Genomic DNA, 23,617 nt, shown 5'->3' with positions numbered 1-23,617 from the left:
GCAGAGTAAACTTTGTGGGCCAAGGATGCAGTTTGAGTCTTAACACACTCAGCCTCCATGCTGTCTGTGGTCCCACTATTAGGACACAGTTCCAGTCAGCTCTTTGTTCTGAGCAGCTCATCTCACTGACTTTAGCCACATAGATTCCTTATCGGTTTGATCTGGGACTTAATCTTCAAGTCATGGCTTAGCAGTAGCTTAGTTGTCAATGAGAATCTTTTAGTTACTTCCTTCCGTAGCACTGTGTACTGTTTGTTGGTTTGGTGAGTTGAACCAGCCTGTGTGATGGGAAATAAATCTAAATAACCCAAAGATTTTCAGCAGAAATAGTTTTCTTTCTCTGAAGGAAGCTGATTAAAAGTTTAGCAAAAAATCTGTGAGTGTGCTACAAGTGTTTCATAATGCCAAAGACAGAAGTGAAAATATCATTCTGCCTGACTCATTTATGAAGGAGTTCTTAAAAAGCAGCAAACTCTGATTTCTTTTATTTCCACGGGAGCGGTGTGGCAAGTTTGGTTGTGGCCAATGTCTTTCCTTTTGTTCCTAAATCTCTTGATCCTCATTCAACCAGCTTTTCAGGTATCAGGTAAGCTCTTCTTCACTTCCATCACCGTTGTTACCTCAGCAATAAGTTGAGGTGCATATTTCAGGTACTTTTATTTGGTTAAATTTAAATAATCTTCTGGAAGTTAAAGTTGTACAGCTTGGAAGTTAAATCCATGACATGTTAGATTGAATGATAACTAATTTAACATTTAAGTTGCTCACAACAAAGAAAACAGGTGTGGGTTACAATAAATTAACTGCTAACACAATTTTGAAAACATGTTTTTAAATTGTGTTCTATTGCTTCAAGAAATCCTTTGCTTTTTTCCTATACAGAAGTCAGTCATATCCCTGTTGCTTATTTTTGCACAATACAGAAAAAAATGCTAAATCTAAGAAATTTTTAAACAATAACACGTTAACAATATTATTCATGAAAAATACTCAGCATCTTCATTAAATGACAGTGTTTGCTGATGATACATTGATAATGGCGCAAGATTCAATTGTTGTGCTTCAGTCTTTGAAAGAACACTTAGAAATCTTCCATCAAGATTTAATTGCAAATTAATCATGCAAAATAAAAAATACTACCAATTAATTTGATGGTGACACTTCAAAAGCGGCTGACAGAAATGTCAAAGATAAAGATAGCCCATGTGAGGTTTAAATACCTTGGGATAATCTTAACAGTTGATCTCAATTAAATCAAGGAAATTATGAAGCTTTGTTAAAAACAATAAACAAAGAACTATTAAAGTTGAAGCTCACAAGCCTTGGCTGGCTAGGTCATATCACGGCTATAAAAATGTCAAGACAGCTGGCCAGAGGTAGGTGGAACAGTATTTTGGGAGGGAGAATAAAAGGAACCATTTCTGAGGAAGTTTAAGAGAAAGCAAAAGGGAGAGTTGTTTCTGGTCTGTTTGTGTCCACTCTGAGGAAAGTATCTACAGCTAGAGAAAGGAGACTCTTAGCTTAGATTAAAAGACTGTATGCAGTGCCTAGGGAGAGTATTCAGCCAGGAGTTAAATGGGAGGCTGAGTTTGACCCAGGAGAAGTAGAAGTTGTGAGGTTACAGTTTACTTAGGTCTCATTCCAGTCAGGAGGGGAGAGCTCCTCTAGAAAGAGAAGACTCCCAAACCAGTTAAGAGGGGTGAGGTGGTCCCTTGGGTCTGTTACTTGGAATACCTCAGGAGTGTGATTGTAAAAAGGTAGGGTAACTGACAAAAAGTACCACCTTGGTTAGGAACCAAAGAATTAAGCTGTGGAGGAAGCTGTGTATGTAACACCAAAGTAATTAAGTTTCAGGAACTGAAGTAACATAACTGAACATAAGCAACTAAAGCTTAAAAGAAGCTGTGTGTTTACTACCTTGATTGGAGGCCTGTAATGGAATCTATTAGATTTAATGTAAATATTAAATAAGTTAACTGCTTCTTGAAAGTACATTATTTCCTGACACATCCTTTGTTTTATTAACTTTGTTCTATAAAATAAATCTTATCTGTTCAACTTCTGCCTGGGTCTCCAAGTATCAAAGTTTTCCCTCACACAAGAACCCAAAGTTAACCTGTTGTGATTATAGTGTGTGTCCATAGGTGGGAGCAGGGACACGGGTGGCGCTGTGGGTAAAAGCCTCAGCACCTAGGGCTTGCAGATCGAAAGGTCGGCGGTTCGAATCCCCGTGGCGGGGTGCGCTCCCGCTGCTCGGTCCCAGTGCCTGCCAACCTAGCAGTTCGAAAGCACCCCCGGGTGCAAGTAGATAAATAGGGACCGCTTACCAGCGGGAAGGTAAACGGCGTTTCCGTGTGCTGCGCTGGCTCGCCAGATGCAGCTTTGTCACGCTGGCCACGTGACCCGGAAGTGTCTCCGGACAGCGCTGGCCCCCGGCCTCTTGAGTGAGATGGGCGCACAACCCCAGAGTCTGTCAAGACTGGCCCGTACGGGCAGGGGTACCTTTACCTTTACCTTTATAGGTGGGAGCTACCACAATTGGTGTACAGCAGTAGGATCCACCACATAATTGGTGCTAGAAGTGGGATCCACTACAAGAGCTATGTGCAACTTTCTCACAAAGTTCCTTCCTATTATTTTTCCTCTCTTAATTTTACAGAGAGTGACAGCTTTCTGATATATAATGAAAACCTCAAGCTTTGCATACAGTCTTGGAACACTCGTTCCATCATCCTGGACTACTGTGATATGAGTAATAAACGGCAAAATTTTAGGTGGGTTTCCGATGGCCATATTTTGAACATGGCGACAAAGTTATGCCTGGCAGTGCCTTCCAAGTCAGACCAGGCCCGGGTCACACTCTCCTCCTGTAATGAGACCATTGAACTTCAGAAATGGGAATGCACAAATGATACAAAGTTCCTTGGACTTGAACACCAAGATTTGTTTGTAACTCCTGAGGGTGGTCGAAAAGATCGTGTTATGCTGTCTAATAAAGCCACCAGCGAGAATACCTGGAAGATCTATGGAACTGAAGACAAATTGTGTTCTAAACACTATGAAGGTAAAGTTCAGATAATATGTTCTCTTTTTTAAAATGACCAGCTTGTGTATTTGCTTCAAGCATGATGAATCCCCTGCATCAGGGAGTGAAATAGGCACGATGGTAATCATGTAACTTCAAAATATATCAGTAGAAAAACCAAACTTGGACCACAGTAAAGGGGCAGCAGAGGCTGTTTTAAACAGTCTGCTTCTACAGTGACAGACTTGGGTAATGTGGCACTTCGTGTGAGGTCAAAATTTGGCACCCCCACCCAGCCCTCGTTCTGCCTTCTCAAAGACAGGTAAGGAGGCTCTTGGCTTTGGGAAGGAGGCATGAGGGCTTGGGCAGGGGCCTGTAGGCCTCCTATCGCCTTCCCAAAGATGGGAAGTGCTAACTAGGATTTGGTAAGGAGACAGAAGGACTCTACGACCCTGTCAGGGCCTTGCGCCTCATTCCCAAAGCCCAGTATCTTGTTTCTGGGCTCTGAGACAGCACCCTCTCAGCTCAGCGCCCAGTGTTTGTGCCCTGCTCGCGCAGCCCTAAATCCACCTCTGGCTTCTGCCATGGTAAAGACAAATATGTCACCTGGCCTCTCCATCTCTCTGACTGTCTGTCCTCTATCTCCCTAACACACATCCACACACACACATTAGTCCCACGAAGGGACCCTTTTTGTAATGAGCACTCAGCACATTACTTCTTTTTTTTAACAAAGTAGTGATAATGTAATTCCAGCCAAATCCAAGTACTATGAAAACTCCCGTTACTTTCATGTCACAATAGAACTGGATGTTGTTGTTGTTGTTGTTGTTGGAGATTCCAACACTTGAAAGACAAAATGCTGCTACCAGTCCAAGTCTCAGCTGTAGACCTGGTAGTTCAAGGGTGGGGGTCGGGATTAAATTCTATTCAGCTTGCATTTAAAGCTGAATTTATCACATTTGCACTTTTGAAAACTTTAGGAGAACTAAAACAGAGTTTCCCTTCAAAATTCACAGTTGCCTGAATTTTGCAATGTAGTTCTGCAACCAAGCATTGCTTACAATAAGGTATCTATTAGGGGAAAGTGTGCACAAAAAATAAACATATTTGCAAAAAAATATTTTGGGGGAAGTTGCTTGCAGAAATATACACATTAGTCAAATCTACATATAAAATGTGCTCCATATGAGATATTCACACTAAAATGCTGAATAAATCATGAGGATTTTTTAAAGTACAAATTCCTGCAGAAATGTGGAGAACTGAATTTACATTTGAAAAAAAAAAGAAACTGAGAGAAACAAAACTGACAAATTCTTCCATCCCTAGTCAATGTGTAAAAGCTAACTAGGGAAAATATCAAGGGGAAATATCAGGAGTGACAATGATGGAGTCTGCTGTCAGAAGCCAGCAGTAAAGGGGCAGAGAACATACTCCAGGGTTCAGTCTTATTAGCAAGGGGTGGAGTCCAGTAGTAAATGAGCAGGACATAAACAATTACATTGTTCAATTCAAGTGTGGATGTGTTCCTCGTATATACCCCCTGGTACAAATCAGTCCAAACTCCAGCTATATCACAAGAACAGGGCAAAAGCTAAAAATGTTGAACTCTAGCAGCTGAGAGAAACTGCAGAGCAAACATTAAGGCTTATGTGCAAACCATATATTCAAAGCACATCTCCGCAAGGAATCCTGCAAACTGTGGTTTGTTAAGGGTGCTGGGAACGTGTGATTTCCCTTTCTCTCACTGAAGATGCTGCACTGAAACATTCGCCACTTCCAGGTGCTGCTTCACTCCTGTCACAAAACACACATGTGCCTTCTTCCATAGCAAAATGTTCAAGTGAAGTTTTTCAGTTGCAAATGAAACTGAAAATCCATTCCAGGATAGATAGAACTATCACTGAACAGTATGTGTTCCATTTCCCTTTAGCTCTGTTTGCCTTAGAAGGCAATGCTTTCACCGCCTTTGTGTTGTAACAAGGGCTCAGGTCAACCCAAACTGGATGGGCTGTTTATTTGGCCACCCGACTCTGGAATAGGCATTCCATTATGGGCACTAGTGTTTGAGTGTGTATACCATGCAGCCTACTTCAGAAGGACTTGGAAAGATAGCAAGATGCCTTGTCAGAAGACAGAATGTTGGTTCGTCTACCTCTTATTGTCAGCACTGACTGGTAGTGGTTTCAACCAGGTGTCTTTTCCAACCCTCCCTGGACACACCAAGGACTGCTTATTTACTTCAATTAAAGGGAAGTTTTCGTGTATGCATTGATGCAATAGAATGGATGTTCAACACTGAGGGATGTGAACACTGCAAAAAAAGTGTATGTGTGCATCTGCGTATGTATATGGTGCTCTATATTGAGAGTTTTGTATTCATTTCTTCTGCTTTAGCTAATTCTTATAACTGTTTGAAAGCAGTCCGGCATAACACAGTCTGTTCAATTTGCGTTTAGCTCTGTATACTATAGAAGGCAATGCCTTGGGAGCCCCATGTAGGTTTCCATTCAAGTTTCAGAACAAATGGTATGCTCAATGCATAAGAGATGATGATAATCATGGACAACTTTGGTGTGGAACAACTGAAGATGTGGACAGAGACTCTTTAACTGGATATTGTCCAATAAAAGGTAAACAATTTCATCTCTCTGTGGTAGCTTATCTTAAAGTTTTAAGTGTCTATATGCTTATTGCATTTATACATTTAAAATTTATTGTTGTAAATTGTTTTAAATGTTTGTTTTCCTTCTGGGATTGTACCCCCAAGTATGTTTTATAAGCTGGTCTCCGACCGTAATAATTATCTAGCAGGTAAACAATTTAAAAAGTTTTGTTTAAACCTTTACTTTGCCATCATATATTTGATGCTTAGAGGAATGGTTCACCTACAAAGAGAAAAGAGAAGCTGTCTCTGTTGCCTCTGTTGTACAGATTGTGCAATTTAAGAAGAAAATGGAGGGTGGGGACCTCTCCCCTGTGAGTCAGAACAAAATGAATTGTCAGTAATGTCAGGCTACCCTACAGGATCAGGCCTGCCATTTTTCATTTGAAAGTGATGGTTATAAGTATGCAGCACAGTTCAGGCCAGAATCAAAGTCTAGACCAGAGGTGGGAAGCTGTCAGGAACTAATCAGATGAAGAGGAGTGGGGGAGACCTCCGCCCCAGCAGGCTTCCAGGCAGGAGGCAGATGAAGATAGTATGGACCCAGGGTCATGATGGTTTGAGACAGGACACACCCCAGAAGAGGAAGCAAAGAGCTGGGAAATAATGGAGGGTGGGGAACAGGAGCAAGCTAGCAGGTACCCTAATCCTGAACAGAGAGAGGAGTCAGGTGTGATAGAAACAGTACAGCATGCAAATGACATCATGGCACTTGAAAGCCTGGTAGAGCTCCCTTCTTATCCTAGAACATGTCGCTCCCTTCGTGTCTCAGAGCAGAAAGCCAAGCAGAGACAGAAAGATTCCCATGCCAGCCAGGAGGAGTCTGGGATGTAGGAAATCAGCACCAAGGGAGAGGGGCAGGCACACTGGGCAACAGCTCAAGCTTAAGGGAGTACATTCCACAGCCTCCATGTATTCTGTTTGATACTAATAAAAGGACTGAAAAGCCACTGTCTCTGCATATATGGATTTACTCAGCAGTTATCTCCATGAGCTGTGTGCCGGCTCCCTCGTGACAGGAGCTGCTGGATGCAGGATGAAGACAGATTTCATCTGGTCCCCTCCCAACATTCAGTGGGGAGCAGCTGAGGGGGAAAGGGGTTTGGTATGGTGTAAAGCAGAGCTTTCCAAACTTCTAATGTTGGTGACACACTTTTTAGACATGCATCCTTTCATGGCACAGTAATTTAGTTTAGTAACCAGAAGTTAAACTACCGTATTTACTCAAATGGAATGTGCATCTTTTTTGGCCAAATTATGTTGCAAAAAATAGGGTGTGCATTAGATTTAATGGTGCATTTACATTCTCCAGCAAATACTTTTTTGGTTTCAAGGTTTTGAAAATTGAGGCGTGCATTAGATTTGGTGGCGCATTAGATTTGCATAAATGCAGTAAGCCATTTCCAGCCCCTGGAGCATTTGCTTGATACGCCTACTGACACACTAATGTGTTGTGACATACAGTTTGGAAAGCTCTGGTGTAAAGTGTGTAACTGCACATCTTTCCCCTGCTGCAAGAACAAAGCAGAGGGCAAAATGTATTGGCAGACTTCTGTTTCTTGTAAACATGCATCTATGGATTTTTTCACTCATATACTGACAATTTTCAGGATGCAGTTGCATATAGAAGTTTATCTCTTTGCATAGCTCTGAAGTGGGACTTGCAGTTTACCAGCGCATTTACTTTATTTGCATTGTTTTTCTGGGATGACTGCAAGGGTTTTGACACATGGGTCGAAGGGGTCAGATTTGGGGAAGAAGGGAGGCCAGACTCCTAGCTTTAATTTTGAGAAGAGGTAAGCCAAATGGGCAGATGTGGATAAAGGGACTGTGGATATTGTCCAGTAAAGTTAAACCCATTCATTCAAATAAAATTCATTTACAGTGGTACCTCGGGTTAAGTACGTTCCGGAGGTCCGTTCTTAACCTGAAACTGTTCTTAACCTGAAGCACCACTTTAGCTAATGGGGCCTGCCGCTGCCACTACGCTGCCACCGCACAATTTCTGTTCTCATCCTGAAGCAAAGTTCTTAACCCGAGGTAATATTTCTGGGTTAGCGGAGTCTGTAGCCTGAAGCGTATGTAACCTGAAGCGTATGTAACCAGAGGTACCACTGTATTTATAATCTGCACTTTTATATATATCTAAAAAAAAATTCAATGGATGGTATAAGATAGGAGGCTTTCAGTTTGCCATCATAAATGAGCTGTTTAGAGGGATGCTTCTCCTACAAAGAGAAAAGGGAAGCAGTCATTATTTTCTCTGTTTTATAGATTGTGTAACTTAAGCAGAAAATGTGGGGTGACAGGACTTTCCCTTGTGGATCAGAACAAAATGGATATCAATAATGTCAGGGCCTCCTACAGTATGAAGCCTGTACTTCTTCATTAGAAAGTGAGAGGGATAAGCATGTAGTTCACTTCAAAATCAAAGTCTACAGCCGAAGTAGGGTGCCAAATCCAGGGTGCAGCTAGATTTCATCTGGTCCCCTGGTCCCCTACCAACCACCAGCAGTTCAGTGGGGAGTAGCTGAGAGGGAATGGGGTTCAGATATTGTACAAAGCATGCAGGTTCTTTCCTTGTGGTAAGAAGCCCAAAGCAGAGAAGGAATTTGAATGAGTGGAGCTCCTAAAATTAAATATATTCCTCCTTATTTGGGGAACGTGTGTAATGGTATGTTAAAGGTGAATGTTTGTGCTTGGCTCTGGCTCTCATTTTGGAGTCTGTCCAGTGATGATTTGTGTTTTTATGGAGTGGGGTGTGACAAAGCAAAAGTGAGGTGAGGGGAGCTCTGGGGTCAAAGGTGAATTTACGGAAGCTCTACAGGTTCAGTCACACTGGGTGCACACCCTCAGGAGCTCTGCCAGGGATGCCACATGATTATTTAGAATGGATCATGAAAGGAGGAGGTGAGGTAGAATTTTGGCATTGCCTAGGGTGCCATTGAAATTTGAGACCCCAAGGAACACCACTGCTGGGGTAGTACAGGCCACACGTTATTTATTATTGTTTTTATTTATTAAATTTGTATGCTGTGATGGCCTGATTGCAGACACAGTTCCAGGACCTGGGGGCAGGTATCCATGTTTCTCCCTTGCAGATATCGACACTGAATGCATGAATATGGGGCTTGAGAAGCCCTCTGATTATGGAGTGAGGTCCAGTGATGCTGCCCAAGTATCACATAAGCTTCTATGTTTCTCCATAATGTTTGAGGTATTCTTTTGATAAGTGGAATGTTAAGTCATCAAATGTATCTCACTTGTAGATTTAGCTTCACCATTGGTAATTTTATAATTTGATGTTAATGTTAACAACGCTTACAGATGATGAATTTTTCTGGACCAGAAACCATTGGACAGGGGATCTGTATCAGATCAATTCCTACTCAGCTCTAACATGGTACCAAGCAAGCAAAAGTTGCCAGCAACAGAATGCAGAATTATTGAGCATCACCGATTTACAAGAACAAGCATACCTGACAGGTAGGACATAACAAGGCATACCTGAAGAAGCAATTGGTGTCCTGTGATAATCTGCTAATTAGTCAATACCATCTCAGCTATAGACAGCAACTTCATAAACATTATATAAGAAGTAACCTCACCCCAGAGAAGTTTCGAACAATCCCCATACAGGTTATCCGTTATCTCAGGTTACCAAAGGATCTGGTAGTTCTTCTGTGTCTTTAACAACTGTATGAGGAACTGCATATAGGATTGTGTTGGTTGAAGATGATGAAGCATTGTACCTGCATACTGGACAAAATGTTCCATCTAATTTCTGCCCTAGAAGCATAAAAATGAGTATGGTCATACCTTGGTTCTTGAACGGAATGTGTTCCAGGAGTCTATTCGAGTTTGAGAACCAAGGCACAGCTTCCAATTGGCTGCAGGAGCTTCCTGCAGCCACTCAGAAGCCACTGAAGCCATGCTGGAAGTTCGGCTTCCGAAAATCGTTCAAAAACCGGAACATTCACTTCCGGTTTTCGATCGTTTGGGACAGGGATGTTCGAGTTGCAAGGTGTTTGGCTTCCAAAGTTCCACTGTATTTCTTTCATTTTCTCATTGGCCCCTGCCTCCAGCTTCCTAACTATAAACCTCATGCTACATAATATCTGCTTACCTGGGGCTCCGGAGGAGGGTGTTTGCCACACAGTGTGACTGCAGCTGGGCCCAGGAGGCCTCCATGTTCCTGCCCAGCCAGGGGAGGGGATGGTAACCCCCCACCTCCGGCCGTTCTGTGGCCTAATTCAACCCAATACCAGTATCCTGTGTCCACTCTGTCAGCCCTCCCTACAGCAGCTGCAGACATCATGTGCCTGTGGCAGTGATTCAGTATGACTGATATTCTTTTCCTTGAATAGGATTAATAAATGATAAGAAAAATGACTACTGGATTGGATTGAACTCTTTCAATGTTGAGAGTGGGTGGCAGTGGATTGGCAATCATCCTTTCAGATATTTAAACTGGGCTCCAGGTGAGTAAACATTGGCATGCCAACAAAGACTCTCCTCCTGCAAGAGAGGGGAGTGGTTGTGGTCGGGAGCCGGACTCCGCCTCAAGCAGGGGGGCGATAGCCCCCTGCCTCCCACTCACCTGGCTGGTGCCCACGCCCACGGGCAGGCACCCAACCAGGTGCCTGCGAGGGGGCGTGTTTAGCAGCCTAAAGTGCTGTGGCACCAGCCTTCCGGCCTCACTTTTCGTCGTCCCGTCGCGAGTCACCCACCCTCCACTCCCTTAGAGCTCAGGGTCTCAGTTTTCTTTTGGCCTTGCTATGGACCTTAGGTTGGTTGCTCTGGTTGTCCGGGGGGGCTGGTAGGAATTTTTCCATTTGGCATTAGGCTTTTTGGTTTTTTCGCCTACCTCGTAGCAATCGTCACAAGTGTCGTGGTATTGGTGGGTAGGTTAGGCATTGGAATAATGTGTTGTGGTGTGTCGAAGGGCTAGGTGTGGCCATCACCTGCGCCTTCAATTTTGGGTATTCCGTTAAAGGAATCCGGCGGTCGTGTATTCTGTCCGATGCCTGCGTGGCGGGCGGCCGTGGCACGACCCTCGGTGACATCAGGGGAGAGCTTATACGGTAGTTGGATTAGCATCAACAGGCTCCACCTACTGGTGAATAAACCCCCCTGTTTTAGACTCACCCCTCTCTGAGGGGGTGGAGTCAGCTGACGTAATCCAATGCCTAAACCAATACCTTTTCACTTGCTGTAATCAATAAAGTTGTGGCCTTTTCTTGCCCATTAACCTTATATCACGTGTCCTCGTGTTTTCATTCCACTACGCGGGGATCGGGTACTCGAACCACAACTAAATAAATACTGAAAGCCACCTCCATTTAGTATTCAGTCACATATGGTATTATTATTATCATCATTATTATTGTTATTATTAAAACATTGTATTCTGCCCTATACCTTCAGGTCTCAGAGTGGCTCACAGGATAAAATCACAATATAAAAACACAGAATATATAATCAAAATAAATAGGGTAAATGCTTCAAGGGATTTACTGGCGCCTATAAGATCCAGAATGGATACTACCCAAAGGAATTCTCTGGTTCTCACCAATGCCCTGAAGTTTAGTTATCCATTGTCTCATGGAGGGTATTCTCATTCCGCCCCCGCCCCCCCCAGTGTTGACAAATGTTCATTCTGGCAGCAGTCAGCAATGTTGCATTAACTACCTCTCCCCTCTTGGTACAATAACTTTAACATATTCAAATAACAATATTAGAGGCTCCAAAACTTAGCCAATTATTACTTCTTCCCAGAATTTTCTGATTTTAGGACATATCCAAAAAATGTTACACATCCCAGCATTTTCTGCTTTAGGGTTTCAATAGGCATCATTCAATGTACTATATATCCAATTAAGACATAATAGTGTCTTAGGTACCAGCAGAAGAAGAAACACACATTTAAACACATACAGAGTTATTTTCCATTTCAATGTCAACCAAGCAATTATACTTAACAACATATTTGGGAGAAGAAAAGGCTAAGGAGTAAGCCCGACACAAATCTGGAGTCCCTAAGACAGTGGGATGGCACCCAGGGGCAGAGGAAGTGGGGGGCAGGGGGGCAGTTTACCCCGGGTGTCACCACTGAGGGGGGTGACAAAATGCTAGGCGGCACTCATGGCGGGGCCTGCAGCACACTCTCCTGGGAGTGACACGGTGGCTTGGGCGCCCACAGGCTCTGCGCTGCCCCAAATGGTCCGCCCGCTACCTCCCCCTCAGCTGTTGGTCGGCTGAGTTGGAGGAGGCAGGCAGACTTCTCGGAGGCCCCACGGAGCATCCTGCTCCAGCTCGCCCTGCCCCACAAGCAGCTGATCAGCTTGCTGCGTCACTGATGGCATTTTATACACCTGCTTCCAGCAACTCCTGCAGCCAAACTAGTGTCAAACGTATTTCTCTGCTTCCTTTTGAACCACACCAGTAAGGCCAAGAGTGGGGTCTTGTCATCTGGGTAGCCCAGGACTTCCATACACACTGTCCAGGCTTGCACCACAAGGAGGTCATTTTGGTGCTGTTACGGCAGCTATTTGAGTTCATCCCCAGAGGCGCACTTTATTGTCTCTCAAGACAGATGTCAACAATAACAACACAAGCCTTACCCATTCCATAAAAGGGCTGTATATACATGCTTTAATAAATCAGTAAAGTGTATTGGTATTTAAAATCTTGTAAGCAACATCTTGAAATAAATAATAATTACAGTGTTGCTATGTTAGGACAAAGCAAAAAAATAGTTTTTCTCACTCTTTCTTAAAGGTAGCCCATCTCCAGAAACAGAAAACATCTGTGGATCAATGCAGTCTGAAAATGGCAAATGGCAGAATAAAAAGTGTCAAGATAACATTGGGTACATTTGCAAGAGAGAAAATTCTTCATTAGATACTTCTGTTATTTCTTCAGGTAGGATGCTGCACTGGGAATGAAGTTTACCTTTATATTGTTGTACCATAAGTTATGGAGTGTGCCAGTGTCCAATATTTCTTAAAGCTTTTCTCTAGTAATGGAGGTTTTGCTATTTGTAGCAGTGTATGCAATGTGAAGCATTTTATTGGACTCAGATGCTGGAGGATATTTTATCAGTAGCCAAGAATAAGTTATCTATCGGTAAAGATGTAAGTCGTGGTCTAAAAAGGCATATGTTACAGGAACCTGGACCACATATGGCAGTGCCTGAGTAGATTTCCATGGGATGGATATAATCTAGAATTCAATCGTGAAAAAAGATGGGAATTACAGAAAAGAAAGAAATATATTGGAACTCCTGTACAAAGCTCAAACAGTCTTCCCCCTACACCTAACTTTGTGATTATTACATTTTTGTGTAAACCTTTGTGATCCTTATGAATGTGGTATATAATTATTATCAGTCAAGTCATTGAAAAGCTGTGAGTTGTGTGCAAAGAACCGTGATGGTGGTGTGGGCGATTCCTCCGCACAGGGCACTGAGCCAAGGGAGAACAAAATAAATAAATAAGTAAATAAGGAATGAATGAATGAATGTGAAAATAAGAAATATTGGGGAATGCCAATTTTTGTCCTCGCTCAGGGTGCCATATTCCCAAAGCCTGCCTCTGAGGAAACTATCTGCTAGGACTGCTGAGAATATATGATTGCAAGTTTATGCCATGCTATAAAAGTTTATATGTTCTATGACATTTCCTTGTGCTCCTGCTTGCTCAAGATCTTGTGCAAGTGGAAGGATGTCTTCAGATTTAATTTCACAATTTCCTGCAGTAAAGGGTGGACTCCTCAGATGGCCTGCCACTTCCACTGACTACACTCGGCTGAGCTGTGCAAATTCATAAAACATGCCTCACAGGGGGAGAGTAACCCCACTTCCCAGTCCCACCTCAGATCTTGTAGACTTGGCTCACCACCAGAAGTGGTCTTACCAGAAGCCTCTTCCTCAGAAGCTTTGACCACTTGTGGTGGTGCACCCTCTGCGGGTGCAGCTATTTTCAACACTGAGCAGGACTTTGAAGTACAGCTAATGATAGTGCTTTCTCATGACCTGGTGCAAACCTAGGACCTGTTCAACAACTTTCCTGGGATGAGGGAGCCCCATGTTGCCAGGGTTAAGTCTGGTAGACCCCAGTAAAGGGGCTATGTGAAGTCCCCTTCTGCATCATACATGACGTTTGTCTCAGTCCCAAATTCTGTCATTGGATTAATTGACAATGCATAATTTCTAAGGACCGTGTGTATATGTGTGAGAGAGAGCAGGTTGCGTAGCAGTTAAGGCATTGGGTAGGATCCACAGTAATTAATCAAAAGGGGTGCTGTTCTTTGGGTTTGCCTTCCAGGAAATTGGGGTACCCTGTTAAAGGTATCTTAAGAGAGGTGCTCATAAGCCCAGATGGGGGTTGAGGACCATAGCACTCCCCTAGGTGGCGATTCTGATGGGTTGCTCCTATTTGGCGTAAGTCATAGGGCATTCCTATCTCAGAATTGACCCCATCGCCAGCAGTCAGCAGACCAGCTGACTGAAAAGAGAATCACCCAATGCCTGAGCCAAATTCATTTACATCTGTAATCAATAAAGTTGTGGCCTGTTTTGATCCAAGGACATAGCCCTGGTTGCTGTTTTTTTTAAAAAAAAATCATGTATGCAAGGCACCAGGCAGTGAGCTCAGTGTACCTGAGCTTGCAGTTGCTGTTTTTTAAGCAAATCCATCCAGTCATGCTATCTTAAATATGATTTTTCTCTTTTTAGGCTGGTCAAAGCCTATTAAATGTTCAGATGGCTGGGCTCCATATGAAGGCCACTGTTACCGCCTTTACAGACACCTCAAGACGTGGCCGCAGGCACTATCATCCTGTCGAAAGGAAGGTGGAGACTTAATAAGTATACACAACATTGAAGAACACAGCTTCATCATTTCTCAGCTAGGCTACCGTAAGCATATCCAGAAAGTTCTGTTCTCCTGGTATCCAAGATATATGTGAGATAAAGGGGAAGAGAGTTTTTGAAGATTCAGGACAGATAGAAGAAAGGACTTCTTCAGGCCACTCAGAGTTACTTATGGAACTCACTCCCAAAGGAGGCAGTGATGGCCACCAACTTGGATGGTTTTAAAAGAGGATTAAACAAATTTGTGGGAAAGAGGGCTACTGATGGCTACGAGCCATGATGGCTATTCTCTGCCTCCACACTTGGAGGTAGCAATGCTTCTGAATACCAGTTGCTGGAAGCCACAGGAGGGGAGAGTTTGCTCTTGTGCTCAAATCCTGCTTGCTGGTTTCCCAGAGGCATCTTGTTGGCCACTGTGAAAACAGGATGCTGGACTAGATGGACCAGCAGGCTCTTCTTATGTTTTGTTGTTGCCACATGCTGGAATGGAAAGTTATTGGGACCCCTTCCCTGATTAAAAATATTTTGGAGGGATTGTCTGTTGTTGTTGTTGTTGTTGTTGTTGTTGTTGTTGTTGTGATGATGAATATGGGACACAAAAATGTCAAATGTGAGATATTACATTTGACTATTACAGCCTTCCTCAGCCTGGTTCCATCCTGATGTTTTGAACTACAAACCCTATACATTTCAGCATAACCAATGGGCAGGGATGATGGGAGTCGTATTCCAAAACATTGGAGGGTACCAGGTTAGTGAAGATGCTACTGCATCTGTAATACTGCATTATGTGACTGACACTCCAAAATAAACTTTTTGGCTTGCCCGGGAGGGGGGGAGAATTTAGGCCTGGGCTCTCCGTCTAGCTTTTGGGGCTCTCCGTAGGCAACATGCACTGGATGTGTTCAACATCCACCACAAGAGCTTTTGCTTTGCTGGTAATGGCTCTTGCTTGCCTAGATGGAGAAGACAGTATGGCTGCAAGGGTCACTCACCTAAAATTCAGGGTGGGTGGCAGTTGCAGTCCTAGCACATCTCCCCAGGAGCAGAAAAGATCATTTTGCCCTCACAGCTGGCCATTGGAATACTCCTCAGCCAGCTGCGCGGGATGATGGGATTGTCTGTCAAAATTCTAAATATTCTGGGCCAATCAAGACCCTGGAGGGGTGGTTTGAGCAGCAGACCCGAGTACTAGTCTTCACTCTGGTCCACCTCTGGAAAATTAAAAGCCTGCTGAGCATTGGACTGTCAGCGCAGTCAGCAGAAGAAAATAGCCTTCCCACCAACCCTATATACTGTTCCTTGGGCACCTCGTTTTGAAGACTTTGCTGTGGTTCAAAATGGTCGCTGTATTAGGGACTGGGAAGGAATTTACCTGCAAAATTTTTTGGCCTGTTTGGGGTTTCTGTCTTCCTAATAGTAATCATCACATCTTTCAGCAGATAAGGTATTGGGTGGAATCTTTAGTCTGTCTTTGTGTGCAGGCTGACATGGTGGACCACCCCGACCACAAGCAGGTGCGATATCTCAGGGTATCCTGGAAAAGTGGTCAGAATCAAAGTTCTGTCCTGAAGCCAAGTGGGGAGCAGCTGGGCTTCCAATTGCAGCCCAGGGCAGGCCACCTTAGTTGACCCACATCTTGAGGTGGCCCTTAACCTCAGGCATGACCCTGCCCTAACTTCAGCCTTCTCCTAGCCAATACACAGCCAGTGCCTAAGCCTACCTACATCTGTAATCAATAAAGTTCTGGCTAATTTTTAATCCCCCAAAGTTGTTGTGGCATCTTTGTTCCTCCTGCCATCACTTGCCGCTACCTTCCACAGGGGGGCTCACTGCACATGGGTGTGCAAAAACCCATAAGTTATGTGTGACTGAAATGTAGCATTGCACCACCCACTCGTGTTTTTGGCCCAACCCACAACTGGCAATGCTCCTTGAAAGATATTCTGGATCTCTGGCTGAAAATGGTTCCCCTCCACTGAGGGGACATTAACGTGTCCAATTGGGTGCTAATTCCCCATTTGTACCCCACAGAGCTGTATAGCACAGGATCCTGTTCCACGCCCGAGTTCTTTGTAACTAAAGTCAGGGAGTAAATAATGTGATGAATTTGTGTTCTTAGAGCCGGAGGATAGTCTATGGATAGGACTGAATGACCGGAAGACTCAGATGTATTTTGAATGGAGTGATGGATCTACAGTGAGACTCACCAAGTGGCAGAAAGGAAAACCCACACACATAAATGATGTGCAAAATGACTGCGTATTCATGAATGGGGAGGTAAAAATAAGGAATGCTAATAGAGATATATTTCCCTTGGATTCGTCTTTGTGTGAAAGACCAAACAAATATACTGAATCCAGTCTGACACTCCCACAGCTGTGCTAGTGCACACCAAACTTTCCTACACTGTCCTTGTACTGTCCAGGTAAGCAGCATAATTGGTGTAAGCTGGGTGACTCCACAAGACCCTCCCCACCATGCCAGCTGCTCTTGTTGAAAGCTAATTGTATACATTGCAATTCTAGGAGAACTAGGGGTGTAAGGAGACAGTGATTTGCATCCCATCCTTTGTTAGTCATAATTAGCACTGTTTCCATACCACTACATGAAAAACGATCTTCTTGAGAATCTCGCCTTCTTTCTTTTTCTTTTTTAAAGAGGAAGCTTCTAGCAGATATGATTGTGCCATCACTCTGGTGGTGATGCTTCTGGGCATCACTAAGAGTACCTTCCCATAATTAGAAAAATTAAAATAAATTACACAATTAGTAAAAATAAATCAAAGAATACATTTTGCAAAGTAAAATATTATGCATGATCTGCAAACAAACCTAAACAACGCATTTTTAAAAACAAGATAATAGAAATCTGAATTTTATATTTGAAACGTCTACAAAGGTGGGAATTAGGCCACCTCACCTTGAGTTCTCCAATTGGGATAGAAATATATTTTCAAATGCTACCAATTTTTTGCAGGCTGAAACCTGACTTTGTTTATCGTTAGCAGGCTTGAAATAAATCTCTCTCTAATCCTTTTTTCTTGGTATTATTGGTTTAGGCCGGGGGTGGAGTGCCACTTTAGCTCGTTATCTGCACCACCACTCACAGTCTCACAACTTATTCTTTTTTCTCAGTATAGAAATGCATTATTGTAGAGGCTGTAGAATTCAGAGCAGTGCATATGTAATGGGCGTTTTGTGCAGCTGTCCCCCTTGTGCAACAATAGAAAACTTTGCATCAAGAAAACGAGAAAATGTAAAGATAGTCTACCCTCCTTCATTGAGATACGCATTTCTTCCCCTTCCTATCTACAGAATGGATACTGGGCAGATAATTTTTGTGAAGAGGAACTTGGTTACATCTGTAAAAGAGCACCTTTGGCAATTATTTCTGAAGAACCTGAAATTGCTGATCCAAATTGCCAAAAAGTAAGTATAAAGTCAACCACGTCGTAGTTTAAAAAGTGAAGTAAGCATATATGCCATCCATTTCTATTCTTAATATTCTATTCTATAAGTCTAGTCTATAGGATTTGTTGCCCAGTGATGCAGAGGCACCTCTAGCCTTGAGATGAGCTGTACAGTTTCTCTCTCCCACATACATACCAATTGCTTGCCCTTCCTCAATCGCATTCTCCCATCTTCAGCAACTACAACACCATTAGCTTTCCTCACTTCTTTTATTTTTTACTGCTAGCAATGGGAAGATCTAGACTGTTGTCCTAGAGGGTTTCCTGTTACTTAAATTTCTCTTTCTTTTATTTGTTTATTTATTGAGAATAACAATTTATTAGCTGCACTGCTAGTACTTAAGGTAGCAAACAATGATAAATAAAGCAAAATAAAGTAAACTCGGGAGTCCGGCACCACTGCTAAAAATGTATAAAACCAAGGCCAAAGAGAATAAATGTGTTTTGCACACCCTCTGGAAGGCAAATAAATAAAAGCAAATGCAGATCTCAGGGAGGAATTTGCAGTGCCTTGGGGCAACTTTTTCAAAGGCCCTGCTCCTCATGAGGGCAGTTCCAGCAGTTACACATTATACCATCCTCCCACTGTCCATAACAGGAAGAGACATTCTTATAAATCTGTGCTGGTCTCCAAGGTATCAAATGCTAAGCTTAATCAAATTTACTTGGAACCAAGGAAGCTTCACGTCTGGATTATAGCCAGTAACCACACTTCAAATTGAGCCCTCATGTGCTTATGGAAGTGTGTGTTCTTTGGGGTTGTCATAGAATCATAGAATTGTACAGTTGGAAGGGACCCAAAGGGTCATCTAGCCAACTCCCTGTAATGCAGGAATCTCAACTAAAGCATCCATGACAGATGGCCATCCAGCCTCTGCTTAAAAACCTTCAATGAAGGATAGTCCACCATCTCTCAAGGGAGCCCACTGTCTAACAGCTCTTACTGTCAGACATTTTTCCTGATCTCCATTCTTGTCAGTGGCGTAGCGTGGGTTGTCAGCACCCGGGGCAAGGCAAGTAATTTGCGCCCCCTAACCCGTGGATTTGCGCCCCCTAACCCGTGGATTTGCGCCCCCTAACCCGTGGATTTGCCCTAACCCCCAGATGTTGCGCCCGGTGCGGCTGGCCCCCCCTGCACCCCCCACGCTACGCCACTGATTCTTGTAATCAGAATACAAGTCTTGCCCTCCAGAGCAGGAGAAAACAAGCTTGCCCATCTTCCATGTGACAGCCCTTTAGATATTTGAGGATGGCTATCGTATCTCCTCTTTCCCTGGCTAAAAATACTCAGCTCCCTCAACCATTCCTCATAAGGCTTGATTTCCAGACCCTTGATCATCTTGGTCACCCTCCTCTGCACACATTCCAGCTGGCCAATACGCTTCTCAAATTGTGGTGCCCAGAATTGGACACAGGATTCCAGGTGTGGTCTGACCAAGGCAGAATAGAGCAGTGCTGTAAATTCCTTTTATCTGGACACTATACCTCTGTTGATGCAACCTAGAATAGCATTAGCTTATTTCTTTTCTTTTCTTTCTTTCTTTCTTTCTTTCTTTCTTTCTTTCTTTCATTCTTTTTGCTGTATCACATTGTTGACTCATGTTAAGCTTGTAGTCTACTAAGACCCCTAGATGCTTTTCACATGTACTACTGACAATCCAGGTGTCCCCTGTCTTATATTGGTGCAGCTGGTTCTTTCTGCCTAAGTGCAGAACCTTACATTTGTCCCTAGTGAATTCCACACAAAACGTTTTGCGATTCAGATAGCGCCCTGCGTGCATTTGAAGATCCTCTATTGAATACATGGAGCATTTCCTGAGTCAGAGAAAAGTATTGGACAAGGGAAGCTTATGCATATGCCTTGGAGCCTCTATGTGTACATTCAAGGCTCTTTATCAGTCTTTCATTGTTAAGGTATTTAAATGTAAAGTTTCTACTTTATCCCTTAGTTATATATCAGGATTGTTCTGTTTTCACTTTTTGGTTTCACACTACTGCAATTTCCAAAAGGGCAAAAAATAATAAAGATTGTCATATGGGCTGGGGTAGCAAATTACTGGCAACAATGCTGAAGGTCTCTGATTCATTGACCTATCCAATAAAAAAGAAGCACTGCGAGTTCGTGCACTGTTAGGGGTGATGACATCATTGTCCCTGGCAACATATAGGAGAACTCTGTATAAGTTCTATGATGTCTAGTGGTGGATGTGATTCTCATCTCAGTAAATGTTCAGCAGCACCATTAAAATAAACGCAATGTCTCCATCCTGGTAATATTGTGGTAACATATGGTTGTTGGTTCTTCTATGTCAACAGGGCTGGAGAAGGCATGGCTTCTACTGTTACTTAATTGAACAAACATCTGCAACATTTTCAGAAGCAAAGACATCATGTGCAGCAAATCACGGATCTTTGACTTCTGTGGAAAACAGGTATCAAAACTAAATGGTCTTGCTGTTTGGAGGGCATATACTGTTTGGAGGGCATATTCTTCTTCCCTTTGCTGGACATGAAAGAGAAATGATTACTTTTCTTGTGACTATGGGTTGTTTCCAGCTAAGGTTTGCTCACATTAAACTTGCTGATGGACATAAATTATCCGTGCTCATTAATTTCAATGGGTCTACTCTATTGTGAACAGGACTAACAACCATATGTGTTTTATGTGAGTGAAATGTGTAATTGCTATATTTCTTTGTCACATAATGAATATTAAGATTTGACCTGTAGCCTGTGACTAAGCTACTTTCTTGAATTAGCTGCTCTATGTTTCTTGTGAATTTCCTACTTGATTTGCAATCTGTGGCTTGCCTCACTTTCCTGAAACTTCTGCACTGCATGGACCTTGCACTCCTTGTCACTGATTTCATTACATGCAACTCCCAGTTTACACGGGGCACTGTGTGTCTAAGTGAAATTACATATATTTGAAACACCACTGAAAAAGCCTGCAAACACCTCATTCTCCTCTGCCCCCACCCTGTTCTGCCCATTTTTGTATGGGGTTTGGGTCACTTCCAGGTTCAACGTGATGCATGCATGCACAGTCGCACGCATATTGGCTGTGCCTATAATGGTTGCTGCCTGTATTGTCCTTGTGTGGTGGGAAGACTTTCAAATCCAGTGTTTTTCTTTCTCAAGTGAGTGAATGTTTTCTAGAATTCCTTATAAAATCCCTAATCCTATATGTATGTTACACAAGTCGCCTAATGTGCAGCCTGGGCTGAGATTCTTCTGCTTCAGTTATTTGCCTGGATGCACTTGTATTTTTTGTTTTTCACTTGTAAAATTGCTGTAGACTGAATTGTATAGATAGATGCAACATGCAGGTATATTGCTTAGTGATAGTGGATCTATTGGTTTAGACACATCCCTTTCTCCACTGTGACCTGTCCATTATCCTGCTAGGCTCTGTACTTCAACAGGAAGAGAACTGTCCTGTGGTAGGCCATCAATTTAGTTTTGAAATATAGGAAATTTAAAATAATTCGAAAGAATTGATTACATATTCTTCTCCACAGATATGAACAGGCCTTCCTGACTAGTCTAGTTGGACTTCATTCTGAAAAATATTTCTGGATCGGCCTTTCATATGTAGAGCAACCAGGGACATTCAACTGGACAAATGGAGACGGTGTTTTGTTCACCCACTGGAACTCAGGAATGCCTGGTAGGTATTGCCTGAAGTCCATCAGGAATGGTATTTCACAAAGGCTTTCTCCAATTGTTTTGAATATCTGTGAAGAACAAGGCTCAACTGAACTTTTCTTGTACTTCCAAAAGGGCAACAACCCGGCTGTGTTGCCATGAGAACTGGGACTGCAGCTGGCTTGTGGGATGTTGTGAACTGTGAGGAGAAGGCAGCCTTCATTTGCAAACGATGGGCAGATGGTGTGACAACAACTCCTGCTCCCAAACCAACTCCTCTGCCTGCATGTCCAAATGAATGGCATCCAAGCAGTACTAGACCTGTGTGTTTTAAGGTAGGTATACTGTTTCTTGATGACACAAGTGGCGCTGTGGTCTAAACCACAGAGCCTAGGGCTTGCCAATCAGAAGGTCAGTGGTTCGAATCCCCACGACGGGGTGAGCTCCCATTGTTGGGCCCCAGCTTCTGCCCACCTAGCAGTTCGAAAGCATGCTAAAGTGCAAGTAGATAAATAGGTACCGCTCTGGCAGGAAGGTAAACGGCGTTTCTGTGCACTGCTCTGATTCGCCACATGACCCGGAAGCTGTCTGCGGACAAACGCCGGCTCCCTCGGCCTATAGAGCGAGATGAGCGCCTCAACCCCAGAGTCGTCTGCGACTGGACCTAACGGTCAAGGGTACCTTTACCTTTATACCATTTCTTGAGTCAGTTTCAGTGCCAGTTCTTGCTTGTTTCAAAACAAGGATGGATACATATTTCAGTATGTCAGTGTTACTGCTCAGTGCAGGTTTTTTATCGTTACTCTTTTTATAGTGGGGTTTGGTTCCATGATTTATTTGAACTGCCAATATTCAATTGCTTATTAAATGTTTTATAGATGGGGAGGGTGGAAGGTAGATCTCTGGTAGGTTTGCAGTAGATCAAAATGGACTTCCAGAACTGGCATTAGAGCAGAAGAAGCAACCTTCTGACCTTCTGTAGAAGAAAGACTGTGCTTGTGCAGTTTATCCAGGACTTTCAGATGGAAACACAAAGAGATTTGTGCTTCCCTGTGTTACTTGCTCTCTCAAGAACCACCAGTCTTTGAGTTCCTTGTGCAAAGGCAGGAGGAAGGGCAGCTGGTGGGAGGGACAAAATGTTGGGAGGAAAGTTCAAACTGGCATCAGTGGGAGCCTCCTGCACAAAGCTATTTTCGTACATTTTAAAAACATGTACAATTATGCTATGTCTATTTTGGTCATTAGCCACTATTATTAAATGCCAAATAGGTGTTCATGCAAACCACACAAATCTCACTGTGAATGAATTTTGCAAGATTTGTTTATTACCAATATGCAATTGTATTTATATGCATTTAGGCCTATTACAAAGAAGTAAAGAACAGGAAATCTTGGTTCGAAGCACAAGATTTTTGTAGAGCAATTGGAGGAGACCTAGCTTCTATTCACAGTGAAAACGAAAAAGATGTTATTATAAAGGAATTGTGAGTTTCATTAAATGGTTTTTCCTTCACTTTGTCTCAGTATCAAAAAGGGTTGGGGAAGACATTTGCATTTTTTCTTGTGAACCTCCCAACTGACACTTCCTGAACCAAGGTGCGAACCCAAACCCCTCTCTCCTCTGAAATGCATGTACTAAAATGGCCTGCCTCTCACTCACTTCCCTCATGCCCCCCTCTCTCTTTGCCCAGGTTCTGTAGCTGCAGTTTGTGTGTAACTGTCTTACAATGCAGTTGTACCTTGGAAGTCGAACGGAATCCATTCCGGAAGTCTGTTCAACTTCCACAACGTTCGGAAACCAAAGTGCGGCTTCTGATTGGCTGCAGGAAGCTCCTACAGCCAGTCAGAAGCTGCGGAAGCCCCGTCAGAAGTTTGGCTTCCTAAAATGGTTTGCAAACCGGAACAGTCACTTCTGGGTTTGCGGCATTC

The 23,617-nt window shown here is 43.2% G+C and overlaps 1 protein-coding gene across 1 annotated transcript in view; it reads left to right on the top strand.

Moving 5' to 3' along the window:
• Nucleotides 1–517: 517 nt before the first annotated feature.
• Nucleotides 518–23,617, top strand: part of LOC128398422 (macrophage mannose receptor 1-like) — a 52,663-nt gene continuing 29,563 nt past the window's right edge. Inside the window, exons 1-13 of the mRNA XM_053359474.1 lie at nt 518–586; nt 2,660–3,064; nt 5,488–5,661; nt 9,021–9,179; nt 10,061–10,174; nt 12,474–12,617; nt 14,431–14,613; nt 16,691–16,848; nt 17,886–17,999; nt 20,357–20,472; nt 21,562–21,710; nt 21,824–22,023; nt 23,048–23,172. Coding sequence (XP_053215449.1) covers nt 526–586; nt 2,660–3,064; nt 5,488–5,661; nt 9,021–9,179; nt 10,061–10,174; nt 12,474–12,617; nt 14,431–14,613; nt 16,691–16,848; nt 17,886–17,999; nt 20,357–20,472; nt 21,562–21,710; nt 21,824–22,023; nt 23,048–23,172 — 2,102 coding nt within the window. The 5' untranslated portion in view covers nt 518–525. The remainder of the gene's footprint in view (nt 587–2,659; nt 3,065–5,487; nt 5,662–9,020; nt 9,180–10,060; nt 10,175–12,473; nt 12,618–14,430; nt 14,614–16,690; nt 16,849–17,885; nt 18,000–20,356; nt 20,473–21,561; nt 21,711–21,823; nt 22,024–23,047; nt 23,173–23,617) is intronic.

Source organism: Podarcis raffonei, chromosome 12 (genome assembly GCF_027172205.1).
Source record: "Podarcis raffonei isolate rPodRaf1 chromosome 12, rPodRaf1.pri, whole genome shotgun sequence".
Taxonomy (NCBI): domain Eukaryota; kingdom Metazoa; phylum Chordata; class Lepidosauria; order Squamata; family Lacertidae; genus Podarcis; species Podarcis raffonei.
The sequence above is the reverse complement of the archived record's forward strand: the minus strand, read 5'-3'. Positions and strand labels throughout refer to the sequence as shown.